Here is a 20,624-nt window from a genome sequence, read left to right on the forward strand (position 1 = left end):
TTTATTCAATATAAAATTTACATCTCCAAACAATAAGCTCAGAAAAACAAGTCATGATAATTAAATTCAAATGCATTATTTCCCTAACTTGAATATCTTTTCAAGCATTTATTTTGTTAAGTCTGTTAGTCAGTTGTTAAAGCACTTTAACTTTTCATAACTGTTAAAAACATTGTTAAAAAAAGCAAAAGTTTTCTAGCTTCTCTTTATAACGTTCAAACACAAAAGGTTGTTTGGATTTAAGGGCTTTTATTCAATTATTTTAAACGGGATTTTCATAGTACTGTTCTAAACTTTATAAATTATTAAAGAAAAGAAATAAAGGAAGGAATGGAAAACAAGGTTTGCTGGCCTGGCATATAATTGTGAGATTCTCCATTTCTTATACTACAAGGCATTTGCTGAAATGGACAAATTTTCATTTATATTAATTATTTGCTTGTATTTTAGAATAATAAAACTATTACTTATATAGGAAAAAAATAGAAATCTACCAAAAAGGTAGAAGTGCTACTGATTTTAGCTCACCGGTTCATACAAAAATTTCTGTCATTTTGATTAGGCTGCAACCTAATCAACCAACAGAAGTACAAAACACATTTTTGATGCACTGCATAATTTATGCCAAATCTCTTCAGTGTGGTAACACCACACTGGAAAAGCTCAGTCAAAATTCCATCCTGAAATTCACAACTAAAGCACACATAACCCATTTTTTTAAACACAGCTACTATAAAAGAGAATGTCAAGCATTTGGATATCCCTTTAACACATTTGTATGTAAATCTGCATGTCAGACATATGGCCCTCTTTCAAAACCAGCATATGGTGGTATGTGCAAACTGGAATCAAGGTAACACGAATTTTGTAAACAATTATTACTAAAAAAAGATAGGTAGTGTCATTCCACATATTAATTACAGATCTCTTGTTAAAATACAAGCAGAAATATATTTTTAGTACCAAGGAATTAGCAAATACATTTTTATCTTTGAAGGAATACCAGTTACTATTCAGACTACCTTTTAAGCAAAAAGTCAGTCAAAAACTATTACTCCATTGAAAGCCAAAAAATATACTTTGATTTTTCTAATTTGTAACGGACATGTTTATGGGTTTCGAAGTGAACAGATAAAACATATTCTGCTAAACCTTGTAGTTCTATAGCTAAAGGGGAGAAGCTGATCAAATCCAAATGTATTCCATATTTTCTGCTACCTGAATAATGTAAAGCCTACAAACTAGTTATCAATTTTTCAGATAACATAAAATAGAATGGTTTATTTTTTCATTACATGAATTTCATTATTTAGTAGAAGAAAATGACTGCTCCATTATTTATCATTTGCTGCTTATTTATTTAGTATAGGGGTAGCCAAACATTTTCGACCCAACAGCCAAAAAAATCAGTTTGATATTGTTCAAGATGACATTCTTTCTAACTGCAGGAAAACATGTCAAAGCTTAAAAGGTGAACAAAAAGAGAACAAGACATATCCTGTTCTCCTGCTCTTGGGACAACAAAATAGAATCAATCAAGCAGTACCCACACGAAAACAAATATTATGACTCTATGGAATAATTACTAAGGAGAAAATAGTTATGAGAGGAATGCACCAAAATTAAGGAATTTCTGTGTGCTTTGTAAAGCTGAGTGAAAAACTTCTCCTTATTTAATATATTTCTGATTTTCCATTGGGAAGTTGGCTTTCAGTTTCTGTTTTACACATGACATGAAAAAGTTTCTAAAATCAATACATAAGTACTGGCATTGAAATGAATACAATGTGTATTTCAAGCTCTTGGTCATGAATCTTTATGGAAAGACTAACAGACTACAGCCTCTAACAAATTCACTTCATGCAATATGAACTTCAGCTGCTGCTTCTGAAAGGCCTAGCTTATTCCAGAGAATTCTCAGGAATAAAAGAAACACTAATAACTGATGACATACAGATGCTGCAAATAAAGGTCATTTTCAGTAGCTGGCTGTATTACAATATGCTCCATAACTCTGATAGAACCAAATATTCATATGGCATGAGTACTCCTTCAAATTAGAGGATGTACATCCTATACACTGTTCCAAATTCAAAACTATTCTTGCAGCTTGAGCTGTTTTATCTTGTGGCTGATGAACTGCTATTGTTATTTTTATTTAGAAAATAACAACATATTTAGCCCCCAGGTTCTCCTGCTCACTGAGTTATAGAAAAGCTTTTCTCTCTATTTTTTAAGTGGAAAATCTTACATTTCACAAAGTAGCATTACCACAGTCCACTCTGCAACTTAAGTCAGCTCCTCTGGGCCTCCACACCATCTCAAGTTAGAAAACATTCAGGACAGAATAAATAATTAGGTACCTGCTAGCTTTCCTTGTATGAATGATGTGATTCTCCCACTCGATGAAAAGCTCACTAAAGCTCATGAGTCCCAAGTCAAAGACCAAGAAAAAATTAAGACACAATTAACTAAATTGGTCCACTGGTATCCAGCTTTTCTCTCTTATTTTGAGAATGGTGCCAGAAGAAGTGGCCAGGTCTGACTACCTTAAAACACTTTCCTAGTTGCTCTGAGGTCCAGCTCCATCTTCTCTATAGCTACTGTCTTTGATGAGCAGAGGCACAATTAATTTGGCTGGTTAATGTTTAACAGAGGAGTATTCCCTTCAAAAGAAAAGCTTGAAATGTTTAATTATAAAAAATAAATTGTTTCCATCTGCTGTTGGAAGATTGCAGGATCTTTTTAGTCCCTGTTTTTGCTAAGCACAACCCACCACTTCTACCTCAACTTAATGAATTTAGAATTTTTCTGTGTGAAGAAAGTAAGAGCATTTTCATTAACTGAATCACTCTGAAAAGAGATACAAATTTCTAAATGACTGATCTCTGCCCAATATTTCCCAAACCATAAGGGAGGAATTTTGTAAATATATTGTAAAGATGCTTTGATGGTGCTCTGAAAAGGAATTTTTTCCTGCATTTTGATTCCTTCAGAATTTTGTGCTCTGATTTACATCTCTGTCTGCCATCAAAATCAAGCACACCTGCAGAATCCCACTGAAGTCAATCAAATTCAATATATGGATATAAAAATCTACTAGTAGAGAATGTTTTTGACTCTATGGCCTGCAAAAGGTGATTGCACACAAGAAAATCCTTATTAGGGGATTTTCAATTCATCAAATTAGGGGGCTTTTTTAAATTCCATCTATTAATTTTTAGGCCATTTAAAATTCATTAATCTATTTTGCACTACTGTTTGCAGGAAAACCAATGTTTTTCAGCAACCAGCATGATTCAAAAGTTCTTGAAAAAGTGATATGCAAACATAACATAAACTACAATAGCTTCTCTGTGTAGACTTAACATTCCAAGAGTTAAAGTATTTTTTGAAATTTTTCTTCAAGTTGTCCTTCCAGTGCCCTATCTGAAATTAAAGAACAAAAATGCTAAGCCTGTTTAATTTAGAATAGCAATGAATTAATCCTAATAATGAAATAACTTCAATACAACGTTGTCTTTGAATCATTAGAGGATTTGCAGATAGTATCTTGTGAATGCAAACAAGATAATCACACAAGCAGAGATACCAAATAACCCTTTCTCCAAACACTGGTGGGCATGCATATTCAACAAAATGCAAATATTGACTTTTCTGATAGCAACTAAATCAGATTGCTAAGGTGCCTGCTGAGACACTGCAATCCCAGTGTGGGAAACAGTAGTGACCTTCATGCTCTGCATGGCAAGCCTCTAGCTTGCTTGCATTTATGATTCCCCTAAACTCTGAGCGTTTGCCACAACTGCAAGAATAAAGTAGACATGTGGAAAAGGGCAATCTCAGTCAGTACAGAAGAGCCTGAAAGAAAGTAAACAGGTTTCATGTCTCATGTTACCTCTCCAGAGAGACAAGGAAAGGAAGAAATGCCATTTGCAACTGACTGCTTATGAAGATCAGTGGGCAAATAAAAAGACTTCTTTTCTTAGTAAGCAAGGAGAGGAGATAGCAGGTCACACACCTTGCAAATTCAGCAATCAGTATGTCCAGCAAGTGTGTTAGAACACAGACCTATGAAAAATGCTAATGCTTTAAAGAGCATTCATTCAGAATGAGTGCATACAGTCACACAGGGTCACGTGCCATACTTCACCAAAAACCTCCCCAAACACACTATAAAACTACAATTTTAAAAGAAGAAATATCTATAATACTGTACATTTGAATTTGTATGTTTTAATCTTGAACTACATTACACTTCCAAGTTTTGCCTAATCCAACACTTCAGTTTGAAGTGGAAATAAAGAAATGAATGGGGAAAAGTCCAGCATTTCCTGCTGCTTTTATTACACTTGATATAGATGACATGATAACTCAAAATGGTTGTTTAAAATATGTATTTAAAGGCTTTTAAAGACTCACAAGAAACCCTTTTTTTCCTAGATTCTGATTTTTGTTCTGAGATCCTCTTTCTACACATTTTTAATTGTATGTCTGTCCTGACATTTTATCTGTACATCTGTGAGCATACAGATATATAAGTTTATTAATATATATTTACACAGGAGTATGCTGAACAACCTTAGAAAGACTATGTTTAGGGAATATAAATAGCTTTATATTTGTATCTTTAGCTTTCGTATTCTAGAAGTAATTTTGTATTACTTCTTCCAATGTATTTCATTTGTGATACACCTAACTCTATGTACTGCTATTATTTTGAGATGTCAGTTACAATTATAAAGAGTAGTAAGATTTTTCAATGTTTCTGGGGAAAGAAGGTCAGATTACTGCCAATTAAACCAGAGTGCAACCTACATACATGATCCTTTGAGCACAGAAATTATGATTCTGATACCAGAATGTTTTTATTGGGTTTTTTCCTCCATTTGTAATGCATTTTTAGTGGGCAATTATGCTTAAGGCTACAAATCACAGCTTTTACATTTTATGAGGAAGAATCAATGTGTGCTTATTACAAAGTTGGTGGCACTTATAATACAAATGGGAATTTTCTATGCCTTTCTATTTGCTAAAATTCTCTAATCTTTCCTTCCTTCTGAGAGCCTTCATTTAATCAGCTCTATGCAGGACTTTAACAGGCTAAGAAAAATGCTTGCTCTAATATTCTTGGATTTATTTATTTCTGAGATAATGAAATGCTTTCTTAAATTTCCATTAAAATAATGCTGCCATGGATTTTTATAGTCTTTTAAAAGAATGAAAACATCAAGATTTGACTGATTATTGCTAGTGGGCCAGCATTCCCAAATGTATATGTGGGTTTTGTGCATAATTCAAATGAAGAAAAATTTGAACCTTATTACTGAGAATTTTTGTTTTGATATCCTGCCAGCATAGCAGTCTAAGCCTATGCTTGGGTCTAGACAGGACACAAAATGCTAGAGAAACAAAAATTTATAGCCTGGGTATCATATGTGCAAATAAATTTGACGTGCTACAAAGTCCAGTGAGAGCACAAAGAGAAGAAATAATCCCACTTTTTCCCGTTGCCATTGAATACAAAGACACTTGCTTATAGAATGGTATTTAGATGTGCAACCACTTGTGTCAAACCTCTCAGATGATTCAACCAACCATCAGCCATTACTTTATCAGCCATGGATTTACTGTTTAACCAACCCCCGTGCAAGAAAATCCTGGTAAGTGTATGAAGAAAAATCTATCCCACTGTATTTCTTTCCCAGGCTGGAAACTCAGATAAACAGCTTTTGGATCAATAATTGTTGTCTAAACAGCCAAAGGCTTTGCTTTATGTAGTTATGCAGGGCCACACAGGATTACAGTTTGTTGCTGTCACTGCAATGATAGCATATGGACATCCTTTCCACAGCTGAGCAAAACAAAATCTGGCAAACCTTATTGTCAACTACTACCATTTTGAAAGACAAACTTTTTCTGACAATTATCTATACATCATATAAAATTAAAAAGTCTTTAAGAATCCGTCAAAATTTACTCTATTATGATTTCAGATAATATCTTAAAAATTAGAAAATATTTGAATCCCTATTAATTAATAAAATATAATTACTTCTTGAAGATCCACCAGGCCCTCCCAAGTTGATGGAAGAATAGGTCAGTTTACAAAAATAAGCTTTTAAAGACATCATTCAAACTGAATGTTCACCTTAACTGTTTTCACTCAGATCCATAAAGTTCCCTCCTTTTCAGAATCTGAAACTGAAAACTATGCGCCGTATGACCATGAAGAAAGCCAGAAGTTACTTCAAATACTTAATCTCTAAAAACCTTTGAAAGTTCAAACCATATCCCACCCTTCAATATTCAAGGGAGGTTGCATTTGAAGCCTTACACATATTCTCCCCAGAGAACACAGATTACTTTCTGCCATGCCAAATCTTGAAAGATATGAACGGTTGGTATGAAAAAGGGAGACAGAGCTTATGCAAAAAGGAGGACAGGTGGGAAAGAACATGGAAAAATAAGGCTTTAGAGAAAATTATACAGGCCATGGCTGCACAAATAAAGTTATATTTACACAGGTGTGTAAAGGCAAAGAAACAGAGCGCCTTATCATAACCCATAAAATGAAACATTTTATCTTGCCCTGTAAACAGAACACCTTAAATTAGTCTTCCAGATAAGAGAAGTCCTGCTTCAATTGAAAGGAGAAGCTGAGAGACTCCTTGTATCATCTCTTTCAGGCAATTTCCTGAGGTTTTTCTTTCATTAATGCATCACTTTGCATAAACTCCAATAAATTTGTGTACAGGTAAAGCACCAAAATTGCTGCTTAGTTTCACAGAACCAGGGAAAGACCTTTCATTCAATTTTTACTTTATTATTTGCACACGATCACACATACTGTTTTTAATATCATATTAATTCATGCAAAGAAGAGAAAACTGCACATGAAGAAATATCTTGCTGCATGCAAGCAGTACTGCCTCTTGTTTAAAATAATTATCATCTACCTAACTTTTCATTTAAGGAGTTCCATGCTTTTTTCAAGCATTTGTATCAACTTTCTTTCAAAGTATCCCATTCTGCTAGGGAAAAAGAAACTGTGGTCTTGAGTTTTACTTAAAAATATTGCCTGATCACTGGAGCAACTCTTCTCTATACTTGCTCATGATTAAATTAAATTCAATCTAAAACATTAATTCCTTCAGTAGTCTATTCAGATCTACATCTCAGTAACTCTTCTGCCAATTTCTTGCCAAATTAGAAGTCTCCCTTTTTTCTTCCCAGAATGCTGTTATGCATATTTAAAAAAACGAAAACAAAACCAAACCAACAGCTTTTTTTAATAATAGAAATTAATTTTTACATTTCAGCAAATATTTTAAAAGCTGATTTGAAAAATGACCACAAATTTTATTATTAGGAAGAAAGGGTAGAAAGTTGTATTTATTTGCTTAAAGACATACACAATTGCATAATCAAAAAATTTTGTATGCTTTTTGTACTAATCACGTGAACAGTTACAATAAAAACATAATTTTTAATTTTACTCTCTTTAATTTATATTTAAGCTATAATATATCTAGTAATTGTTTTAATAGAATTAAAATATTATATTTAAATAGCTACGTTCCTTGTTCTAATTTGTGTCATGTAGGAATATACATGAGTAGGCCTATATTATTATTATTATTTGATGCATTTGAGTTTACAGCTCATTCATCTAAAGAATTAGCTTTTCAGGTCTTGGGGAGCTACTTTAAATTTGATGATTAAAAAAGAAATTTATGAAAAAGTCTCACATGTACATATATATCTGTACATATATATCTATATATATATATGATTTTATATATATATATATATATATATATATATATATATATATATATATATATATATATATATATGAATTAAGAAGCAGAAAGACATTTGAGTCACTATGTCCTGGGTTGGCAGGACAACAGGACATACAAACATCATATAGCCAACACAGGAAAGACTGCAACCTCTGGTTTTGATCTCTTAAGAGAAGAGAAGATGATATAATAAGGACCCACATTTAAACTGCTAGTTAAAATGGATGCATTCATGCCTTGTAAAGTTTCCTTAGAAACACTGGACTCTTAAGCATAATCTAAACAGACAGCTGGGTCCACCCTTTATGATAATGTGCCACGCAGCTTTATTAATCTGACCTTTGGAAACAAATGAGAAATTTTATACTGCCCCACCATAATTGGTAGTGACAGGCGTTTTAGCAGCCTGTAATTTGCACTCCACTGTAACACCTACTTTCAGTTATGATGTAAACCTTAACAGGATCTGACACCATCAATCATCTTCTGGTGTCTAAGGCAAGTGACAAAAGAGCGTGCTTGGAGTAAACCAGAACACGACCTTAATGATAATGAAACACATCAACTCTTGCTAGTCAAAGACAAAGGCAAAAACTGAATACTGTAATTGTCTCAACCAGCATCTGAATGATCCACAGTGCTGCAATAATTGGGAGTGAGATTTGAGGTGGAGATTGTGCTCAACAGACTCATTTTTCAAGTTTATATAAGTTCTGATTGTCTATTAAGTTGCTTGCAAGACTTATTTGAGAGGACTAAATATGTTTTTAATGTATAATCAATAGCATTCTGAAGAACACTATATGAATGCAAAAATTAATGCTGTTTAAGATGGCGTGAGTATGGAAATTTCTTCTATGTAACACAAATGTGTCAGGTTTTCTCTATATAAACATTCTTAAAAGTTTATGGCCTATAAACAGCACAGAAAACCTGTATGTAAGTTATGTTGATAGCTCTCAGTATTAAAACTGTGCAATAAAAACCAGTGGCCTCATACCTGAATGAAAAAGATACCTGTTTACAGGTATTTATAAAAAATATATAAATTAAATAGAAATTATTTCTGAAATGCCAGTATTTATTCATATCTTTTGCGTCTGAATGCTATGTATTCCTCCTCAACTTCACTTTTTTCTTTCATGATAACCCTTTCTCAACTTTAAATACTTCTGTATGAACAGCCTAATTGAACTGCTGCCTACATTGGATTTTAAGTTCATATCTAAAAAAAATTATTACAGAGCATGAAAAGATCTCTGTGGATTTTAAAAATTATCTCTATGTATATCTTTTCAGTGATTTAAATATCATAGCCTCCTTTCTGTGCAGTAACAAAGTAGCACAGCAGACTATTTTATATAAACATAGAGATAATACTGAGATCTACTGATAAAGCAAATGTTATGCAACATGCAAAAAAAACACAATAACAGAAGTTGCTTTCTTCTAGTATAAATTCTAATATACATTTTTAGCTATTACATTGTCTACTTTTTATTTACAAACAAACCACAGGTTTTTCCTTTAATAGCATTAGTATATTTTCTGACATGCACTTTGCTTTTTGGAAATCTATTCTGAAAGGAAAACTTCAAGTTGCTCAGATAGGAAGACTGTTTTGCTTCAACAGTCTGTTACACAAAATGTGAGCTGCACTTTCTATCGTTCTCTTTTGTTTATTTTTGGTCATAATAATTGTCTACTACATCACAAGTAGTGTGAAATAGCCTGCTCCCCCTGGCTACTACATGCCAAACTTAACTAAGATATCTGTGGTGCTGATACAAATCATATTTTGCTCTTTGTTCTGAGAATAAAGGCTCTGCAAAGGCTTAGGGTACACAGAAAAGGTAGATAATACTTTAAACCAGCTAAGCTTCACAGGAAATGACCCATTTTACATTTAGATTTCCATTGTTAGCATAATCAAAGGAATATTCACTACATGTGAGAAACATTGCATGCATAGCCTACAGACACTGCACTAATGTATAAATATCTGTATTAAGGCATCCAAGAATACTCTTCCTGTGAATTTAGTGCAACCCTTCAGCGCTCAAGAGGTAATTCAAATTACCTCATCCAGACATCTGTAGTTTGTGTATCTCTTTTAAGATGAAAGAGGTAAATGAAAGCCATTATTGAAAATACACATTGTCTTAAGCACAAAAAAGAATCTAAATATATAAAACTACAAAGCTTTTAGCATTAATTTTTAACTTTAAAACCTCAACATTATTAATAATAAAAGAACAGACTAAGTTAAAGTCGTCACATTAATTAGCTCTTCTCAGCCTATTCCTGAAACAACACAAGAAATTACCCAACACATTTTCACTATAACATTCAAGTTAAACAGTAGCTATTCTTACGTGGAAGCTGAAAAAACAAAATCAAACTGTACTGCTATTCAAAGTCTTTTGTGGGTCACACAACATTAAAAGTCAGACTACCAATACATTTAAATTTAAATAACCAAAATTGCTACATTCATCCTCTGAGTGACTTCTTTAAAGATAGTAAAGTCTTAATAGGAATGAAAATGTTTTCCAGTCAGTACTCAGCACTCCCCTCCCCTGCCAGCGCTGAATCTCTTCTCCACCGTCTCTGTTCAAGTTAAGTGTTTGTGCACTACAGAGAGAAACCTCATGAATACCACTGAACTTATTCTCTCTTGTCAAGTTCACAATGTCTGCTTTGAAGTAGATTTAATAATTTAACAGAATACAACTAAAATTTTAGGAGGACACAGATGAATGTTTTTAAAAAAACAAAACCAGGATACCAATCTCTTATGTTAGTACTATGCTACTACAGTCAGAAATAACCATTGTATCTCTTGTTGGAACAGATATATCATATTGGAGAAGAGTTCTTGCCTGGAATTTTGACACAGACCATATTTTTCCCTTCCAAATTTCTGAATGTCATGAATATTGCATATGAGAAGAAAACCAAACTCAGATGTACATTTTCCTGCTGTAAAGAAAATCCAGAGAAGAAAGAATTTCTTTGTATGTATAATTCTTAAAGCTGCTAACAAGTCAGGCACGAAGAATTTCATCCTTTTATGAATGCAATAGACACAGCTGTAGAATATTTTTGCTTTCATATTTTCTCCACTATCATTATATATACATTACTACATAACATATATAGGATCATTTATATATAAATGATACATAATAAGTATCAGTAGTTACGTCTGTAATCATTATCAGAATATATGTGCATCCCCCCCCACGTAGTTTTAAAAAGTGGCAATGGAAAGTGGAAAAAATAGATAAAAGTGGAAATAATGGATATGCATTTAAGAAAAATTAAAGATGCATCTGATTATTCCAATTGATTTTTGGAATATACACTGACAGATGTGAATTTTTTCATAATTAATTAAATTTTTTTAGTCTCATAGCAGAAATGGACTTGGAAACTTTGCAGCCAAGCAGTATAAAGTTGGAAAGAACTCCTCAGTGAGAATGCAGACATAATTTGTAACAAAACACTCAAGAAATTCCATGTGATACTGTACCTCCCCTGACACTAACACAATAAAACTGCAGGCAATCTTTCACTAGTACAGAATGCAGGCCTGGAATTTATCTTAAGGTAAATGCTGCAATTCTGTAAAATATATGCACCATGTTGTATTCAGTTGTTATTACTTTATCCTTTTAAATTAATTTCTTGACCAAGATAAAGTGTGTTTACCTCAAGATAACAACTGGTGAGGCCATATTTGCGCAGTTTAAACTGTTTATGTCCATGGCATTACACTGGTAGCAAGTCTGACTAGGTTAGTATACAAATACTGTGCTGTATTGACAGATAGATAGCAAAATTGGATTTCAGCATTGTCAAATAATGCTTTGCTTAAAAGAAATAAGAAAACATTTTCATAAATCTGTATATACAGTAGAGACCTGGCTCTTAGTGTATACTTTCTATGTCAGGTAATAACACTGTTATCAAATACACCACCTAGCACTGATATCTGACACTGATTCACACACTTTACTTTCTCAAAATGAGCTTCAAGTCTGCTGAAAAATAAATTCTAAGATTAACTGTTACACTAAAATTATTTTCACACATGCAGAAATTTGTTTCTTTTAAATGCATTTCATAATCTGACTCTGAAATGATTCAGACCTTACCATTGTCATTTCTATAAACGTTCATCATGGTAAAGCCATTCCAATACAGTCATAAAGAAAGAACACTCCAAAACATTCAATTTTAAACACTGTGTCTGTAGGTCTTTTGTAAGAGGGAAAAGAGACTTATTCAGGTGTAAAACAGAACTCAATTTCTTATGACAATTCTTAAGTAACAAAGAGATTTGAGTTTCAGTTGACCAGGCCTTGGAGGAGAACACAACAGGATAAAGGGGATAGGATTTGGCACACTTAATTCAAAAATCCTCATACCAACTATTCAAAGTTTATTCACTCGGGTAAATTGGAACATAATGACAAAGAAAAGAACTTCAGAACGAAAATTGAAGGTAGGTCAGATTGAACAAACGATTACCAAACTTTCTCTGATACACATAGTCTGGAAAATACTACATTTTTTGTTGAAATGTACTGATCTAGTATAGAAGCTACCAGAGCATAACAAACTAAAACATTAGTCAGTTAAGTCCAGGAGGATTGCAGTTCAGATTCTAACCATACAGAATTAATAAAGGTCTGTTGAAAAACAAATTAGGAATAATCTGTTTAATTATTTTATTAGAATAATTATAATATTCTCATTATTATATCATATGTATTACATACAATATAATAGTATAATTTACTTATAATATTATTATAATATTATTCTAATTATAAGAATTTATTTTAATAATTATTGAGTAGACAAACTGAATCACTGGATACATTACAGAATGTAATGAACTGTATTTTTTGCCACAGTTAATGGCTTTAACATGGCAAAGGATGCTGGTATCATGTATTCTGCATAGCTTTGTCCATTACAGAAAGTAATAACAGCAAGACATATTGCAGAATAGATCTAACAGTTTGTTCACCCACTGGCATTTGAGAGTGTCTCCAGACACAATTTCACTTTTACAAGTTATTATTCAAATAAAGCCTTACTGATTTTGTCCCTTAAATACCCCAAATTTTAAAATTTCTTAAGCTTTTTTTCCATTTCTTCTTGTCTTACATTCATGAGTGCATAGAAAAAGATTACACCAATCTGGGATTTCAGAAAAGACCAGGAATGTTGTGAAGGTATGCTAACTATTTAAAGAGGAAAAAGCAAGTAAGATATGCAGGTGATGCCTATAGGATTTCCTCTCTAATTTTGGTAGCTAAAGATTAAAAAAGGAACAGATGTTTGTTAATGATATCAGAGGAGACTGGCAATATGTTCATAATCATAGATAATTATGTTTTTGAAACTAATCTGTGAGTCAATAATGGTTTTGCATTCAGATTATTAAGGTAAGCATAAAGTGAGAAGTATTGAGTACAATTAGAAACTCAAGCTGTAATTAAAATTATGTCTGTCAAAATTCTCTAAATAGTTGAATTTTGAGCATTAATGATGTTCAAAGCTCATATCAATAGTAGCTAGCAAACATTTTAAAACATCCTATACAGCTGGTATACTACACCTCTACAGGTGCTTTTAACAAAGTAAAAAATTCTTCAAATTAGTATCATTAAAATTACTTGCATGCACACTTTGAAAATGTTGTGAAAAGTGGATTTTTTTCCAAATCTTAGGTGGAACACTTTTTCTAAGTTGCTAGAACTATCAGGCAAAGTTACTCTGTTGTATCATTGCTCAATATCAACACAACCACCACCTTACTCTTGGCCTAAATTCAGACATTTTTCTGATTTTGCAGGTGGTTTTTTAGACAGATATTACACATTGTTTCTCTATACTGAAATCAATTTTTTAATTCTCAAAAAAATAAATTCTAGTACTGTAATTCAAACTATTACTAAGCTTAGGGACTGATCTGAAACGCTACCCATTCGCTGAAATATTTTTGTGGCTCGTGATTTCCTGTGTTCCAGTGTTTTTTCTGTGAAAAGGAATTGAGATGCCTTTAAGGTTTGGCAAATAGTTAAAATGGGTCAAACTTCTGGTACTTCAGAAGTAAAATTTTTTCAGAATAACACTGTCAGAAAATATTTCTACTAAAGTCTATAATGTTATTTATTAAAAGCACATTAGTGACTCCAAAGTCAAACATAGGCTGGAAAGAAACTTCTGCACATTGCTTAAATGTAACACAATTTCTGATGTTTCCAAATCATCACAAAAAAATATCTATTTTATCTTCCCCTATAGGTTTGGAAACATAACATTCTTTTGTCTGAAGGAGTTAACACTGGAAAAAAAAGGTAAGGAAGGTCAAATGGGACTTCAAGCTAGCAATTAATAGTTAGCAAGGTTTGGTTGGTAATTGCCTTGTTATTTCTTTCATATTATAGAAGTGTTATAAAACTAATTTCATTTGTATTTTGCCCTGGTGATAATTATTTTCACATACAAAAAATTCTGAGAAGCTTAAGGAAGTTTGCCAACATACATCAAAACTGTAAAATGTTAACATAGTGTTTTACATAAAAGCAGTGTTGCTTTTCTCAAGTAGTGTAGAGAAAGATCTGTTACCTGTTAAGTAAAACAAGAAAAAGAATATCACAGATCAGAAAGGGATGAGACTAGTGTCAGAACAGGGGGAGTTTGAGTATTGGCTTTGACTCTGGTGTGATTGACTTAGAGGCTGAAAACAGAAGCAACAGATGGGAAAAACAAACAGATCAGAAATGTATCAGGAAAAAAAAAAACACTACAGAACAATAAAAACATCCTTACTAAAATAAAAATAGGAATCAGATGTATTTTATAGAAATTTTTTTATAAATTAGTTAAAATGAAAAATGCATAGGTATTTATAACGTAATAAAATATATAGAATGCTCCTTTACACTAATATATTGATCCTGCTGACATCAAAAAGCATTTGACTTGAATTCTGCTGCAATCTTAAAAATACAATCTAATGAAATTATTAATAAAAATTACGTACTGAACTAATGAGCTCAACAGAAGTTATAAGGCACAACAGAGACATCAGCATTTCACTTGGTAACGATGAGCTTGCCCTCTGCAAGAGGACAATATTGCCTCTGAAAGCATCAGAACTTTTAAGAAACCACAGAAAACATTTTGTCCTTTTATCATTTGTAGTGGCTGAAATATGTAGAGTGTAAGGAATATTGTTAGAAACCCATCCCAAGAAGTTGAGGAAAATTTACCTATCTCAGAAGAACATACACGGAGCACAAAACATTTAGATATTGCATGTGAACTGCAGTTATTCATTGACAAGACAAAAATGCTTATGCTGAAACATTAATTTAGTCTTGTTTCATCTGAACTAACCAGTATTTTAAGTAGAAAGAATTTTAAGATTTTATATACTGTAGGTGAAATAAAAATACCTTTCTAAAACTTTGCAATTACATGGATAAAGAACATATGAAAACAAATAAATTCAAAGAATATGAAAAGAGAACACCACAAAAAAACCCAATAATAAACTCACCTCAAAATCGCATTATGCAATAAAGTATATCTGTAGATACATATATATTTCAAAGACAATGTGCATAATTAGTATTCCAGACCACTGAAATCTTCCAAGTAGAATTGTCAGTTTAGGCAGAGACAAACATATCTTGCAAGAAGTTTAGTAGGTTAGATATTTCCTCAAGTGATGTTACAGACACAATCACAACAAATTTTGTGCAGCTCAGCACCAATATCACTGCCTAACTGGAGAGAATGGATCTCTCCCTTCAAGTAGAGTTTAGTGGGTTCCTTCATTTGAAGGTGTGGATAACACTTGGCAATCCTTTGAAAATTGTTTCCCTGGTTAGTTCACTAAATTAATGGTAAAGAATAAGATGGGCACTCCCATCCAGCTCATTACTGTGTTCCTACTTTTACTTGTTGCTCACGTACATACCATGATGACCTCCTGGCAACAGCATGGTGTGTGAGAAAGACTGTCAAACATCATATATAACTGACATAAATCATAAAAATCCACAAAGCACGGCCCATTTCAGAATCCTTCAGTATTCACAAATAATTTATTCCTGTAATCTGATCTGAGTTGTCACAGTCTTTTTCATAATTGGTATTAAGTCATCAGACAGGAAAGTGTTTTGAACAATACATCATGGATATGCTCACTACCTCTAGAGAAGTTTCACCTTTATATTGTATTACCTTTGAAAAGAAAATTATAAATCACAAATGGGTTGAAAACAGAGGGAATTTTTTTGGTTCAATTATTTTTCCCATTCACCTTCTTCAAATGAAGGACCATAGGTCATTCAGATGATGTAAATTATCATATCATCATAAACAATGTAATTGTCTTGACACAACTCCAATCAACCATCAGCTTTAGCTTGCATTTAGATGCTTGTGTTTATCCTCCATGTGAGAGAAAGGAAGAAAATGGAGATAAATGAGTACTGTGATACATAAATAACTGAATTAAGAACAGCTAACTGATATGATCACACATTGCTTCCTAAGGTAATAAAAAAGATATAGGTTGGTTTGTCACTTAATTCCATCCTCTCTTTGCAACATTTATCTGGCGCTCTTTCTCCTATCTTTTCTTTGTTTCCCTTTTAAAGTATCTCATATCCTATCTCTATATAAAGATAAAATATCAAGCGAACAAGCTTTGCCACCATTGGCAGTTTTGCTTTTCATTGCTTGCTTAGCAATATTTAATGGAGAGGTTTGGATGTTCTCCCTCTCAACATACTTCCTTTTAGGAAAAAAAAGGTGTGAAATCTACACATTTGAGTTTTGGAAGTCTTAATACTCTTGATAAAAGGTTGTTTCTTTAACCTGGATATTCTATTTCAGAGAGTGCTTCGACACGGGCACAGAGAAAGGTGCAATGAAAATACAAACTGTATGCAAAAACCACCCACAACAGTTGTTTTGCAAGGCACCTAGTAAGGACATGACTAATTTGTGCACAAATTGGAATCACACCCAGTTTCAGATTTACTGAATGGAAAGGGAGAAGCTAAGTTGATGGTACAGATCTTTTATGGAAAGATAATAACCAGCCATTGTCAAGGACACGAACTTGGTGAGAAACTGTGCAGCCCATCCCATCCAGAGTGCAGCAATCAGTGTTGTTCATCTCACGGTTCCAAAAATAGTAGCTAATATAATTACCTTCTAAATTTCAATCCCTTTTCTAAAAATATATTTGTCATTTCAAATATTTAAATACTAAAATCCATCAGGATGTTTTTTATCAAAAATGAATGCTACATTTGTGATAATTATAAGAATATCCACGTTTTGAAAACAATTGGCACTTACCTTTAATTCTTGAGCTTTCATGATTCTTTTCCTGCTGCAATTAAGAGCAGAAAAATGTATTAATTGCAGAATTAGTTATCACAAAAATCATAATATCATAGACATACATGACCCAAGTGAGACAGTGTAGTTCCTCCTCCATCCTGCTCCAAAGTAAAATCAACTACACTTTGCCTGATGCCTAAAGAGTCCTGTATAACACAGTTTTAAACTAATGATTTTCACTTTTTTCTTCCCTCCCACAATGACTGGGATGCTGGAACACATTACCCAGTGGGGCCATGCAGTCTCTGTCACTTGACCTCTGTCTTGGGAGATGCTCATAATTCCACTGCACAAGTCCCTGTAAAACTGGGATTTGTCCCATGATGTAATTGTGGAGCATGAAAAACTACACAAGGTACTAATCTGCCCCCAAAGTTTCAAACTTCAATTTTACACAATATTTGCTCAAAAAGATGCTCTTTATTTTGGATATTGCAATTCTTCAAATATTTGCTGTTATATAAATTTATGCCAGTAAAAAAAGCATTAGAACTAGGCTAAATGCAATACACTTCTAAATTCTGTTCCATTAAAAGATGGCTTTTCTTTTACAACTTTAACAAGAAAAGGAAGTTACATAGTTTTTTTTCTTTTATTGTGATTTTTAATGGGCATTTTTAAGCATTTTAGCTTTTGATAACAAAGAGAGTGTACTGATTACACTTCAGTACTAATTGCAGTTTTATTTTATCTATACAGACCAAGGATTTTTTATTACTGTGCTCATAACAGGTTCATTTAGTCCTAAAAGCATTCAGACTGTACATAGACATCTATAGAAAGAAGTTAATACTTCTACACCAATACACAGGTCCTTTAAAAGCATATTTGTTAATATTTTCTAATTCATATGGACATGGAAATGTTTAGTTAACATTAACTAAAGAATAAGGCCATCTTATCCTCAAGTAATACATATTGTTCCAACATTTTTATTTTTTGAAATAATAAATAATATGGCTAGTGATGCAGTATTTTTGTTGTTCCCTGCAACCCAATTTTACAAATCTAAGTCAATGATTCTTGTTTCTTTTCAAATAAAAAAGTCTGTCAAAACTTGTAGGTATTTGGAAAATATCCTTTCAAATTTCTCCATGACTACATTAGAAACACTAGTAAGATATTAAAAAAAAAAGAAAAAGAAAAAAGAAGGAAAAAATTCATTAGCAGTAAAATGTGATGTACTAGATACATTTTTTGTATTTCCTAAACCAAATTAATGTTATTTCCTGAAATACTGGATATGATGTGCTGAATTTACCAGAATGAATTTTCATGCCATTCTGATTTTCGTGCTATACAAAATCTAAAGCAATAGTTTTAGAATTACTGAAGTTCTTTTGTGTTTTATTTTACACTACAGTCAGCATTTGGTTTAGAGGATCTGTCTAGTACTTTCTTCAAGTCTTCTAAAAGAAAACTTGCTTGCAATTTTTATTTTATATATCCTTAGAAGTCATGCAGTGAAACTTAGCCTTTAATAGGCCAGTGTAAACTCAAAGCATCTTGTTCATGATAAGAAGTCTATGCTTATTAATGAATCAACCAACCATCAAGATTTAGAGCCAAGATGTAGCCAAGCTGTGTTAGCATTTTAGATGGTGGAATTTTATGGGCTCCACAGATACTGCTCAGTTTCACAAAACTCAGTAGTCTTTTCTACTCTTTTTAGTTTGAAATCAGAAGAATGGAATTTTTTGCCAACAAAGCTGCAATAGATTCTAAAGACTTAATCCAATCTCTGATTACTAGATCAGAGTAGCCTTGCTGAAAAGCAACATTAAAAGTCAAATATTGATATCATAGGAGAAGAGAAACACTAATTAGGATGAGAATTACTTTTAGGAAGATGAGAATGCAACAAACTTGGCAAAGTTTAGAGTAGAAACAAAAGGATTTAGCTAAAATTTTAACATTTAAAAAAAACAGATTGCGGGGGTTTTTTAATGAGCTGTGTTAAGATTTCAAGGAAAGGAGGCATTAAATGAAAATATATTTTCAGACCTTTTTTCCCTAATATCTTTGTTTTCTTTAATTTTAGCTGAAGATTTTGGAGCATTTTTTCATGGCTTAGCTTTATCAAAACACTCAAATTTTTATTGTAAGGTGCCATTCAAACTAGAAAGAAAAGCCTTTCATAGCAGATCATAGACCAGCCTCAGTGTGATATTCCTTGGACCAAGATGCTTGGTAGCAGCAAAGAGCACCCACATAGAAAGAAAAGTCTCTATGCCTCAAGTTATCGCAAAATTAACCAGTGATTAAATTAGGTGTAACATCTCTGAACTCAGAAAACAGTTTTCTGCCTAGAGAAACCTTGCTAGATAAGACTTTTCAACAGAAAACACAGAATTAAAAAACATAGACAAGTTTATACTGAGGGTGAATTAAATACAGATTCCTCCTTAATATGGAAAGAAAAGTGATGTGAAATATTTTTCACAGAATTATGCTAGTGACCCAACGTTAAAAGCACCTTTAACTTAGAAAAATTAATTTCAGATGCTCAGGGAAATAGGAACTGCTCGTCCTCATGGGAAACAAACAAGCAAATAAAGAAATTTTTCAGGTTCCTGGAATGTGAGAGAGGTGAAAGAACTATTGAAACTTGCAGTATGGTTCATAATGAATAAATTGTTCATAATGACATTTATTTCCACCTGCATTTGTGCAGTGAGTGGGCTAGGATTTTAATGCTTGTTGGCCTGAAAACAACAAAATTCTACCCACATATACTGGAAAATATATAAATGTGCAAGCATCATAGAATTAAGTAAAACATATTTCTGTCTAAATACATGTGTTGAGGACTTTATAAAACTATTATTACACATATTTCTGTTATTTTTCTCCTGTACTGCATTATGATATATAATCAAAATATTTCTACCCAACGTGTTAACGATCAAAAGCTATACATAAATAAATTTTAAAATAAATTATATACACACGCACACACATATATATATATCTATCTATATAGACCTTCATTCATGTAATCCTTCTGGATCTATATGTCTAGAATGATTACATGAACTACTATACCATATTGGTACCTCTTGCTATGTGCCATCTGTAAACAGAACCAACCATTTTGCATCCTAGGATATTTATATCAGCTTCAATATAGCAAAATACTTTTGAGTTTAACACTCTCCAAACAAATTATTCAGACAGGTTGAATGGCATTTTATGGCTTTGTGTTGCATTACAGTGTATCAGCCTGATGAAATGGATAAAAGCAGAACATATTAGAACTGTAAAGAAACCTTTCCTGTGCACCCAAAAGTCTGAATTTAAAGTAAACTTTTCAGGGAGACAATCTCAGATTTTCTGTTATGTTTGTGAACTGAAAACTATCACAGATGG

The 20,624-nt window shown here is 32.5% G+C and overlaps 1 protein-coding gene across 1 annotated transcript in view; it reads right to left on the reverse strand.

The window, feature by feature from the left end:
* FSTL5 (follistatin like 5) overlaps window positions 1-20,624 on the reverse strand; it is a 269,724-nt gene that overhangs the window by 211,153 nt on the left and 37,947 nt on the right. Inside the window, exon 3 of the mRNA XM_059844470.1 lies at window positions 17,211-17,244. Within this exon, the coding sequence (XP_059700453.1) occupies window positions 17,211-17,244 (34 nt within the window). The remainder of the gene's footprint in view (window positions 1-17,210; window positions 17,245-20,624) is intronic.

Source organism: Haemorhous mexicanus, chromosome 4, assembly GCF_027477595.1.
Source record: "Haemorhous mexicanus isolate bHaeMex1 chromosome 4, bHaeMex1.pri, whole genome shotgun sequence".
Classification (NCBI taxonomy): domain Eukaryota; kingdom Metazoa; phylum Chordata; class Aves; order Passeriformes; family Fringillidae; genus Haemorhous; species Haemorhous mexicanus.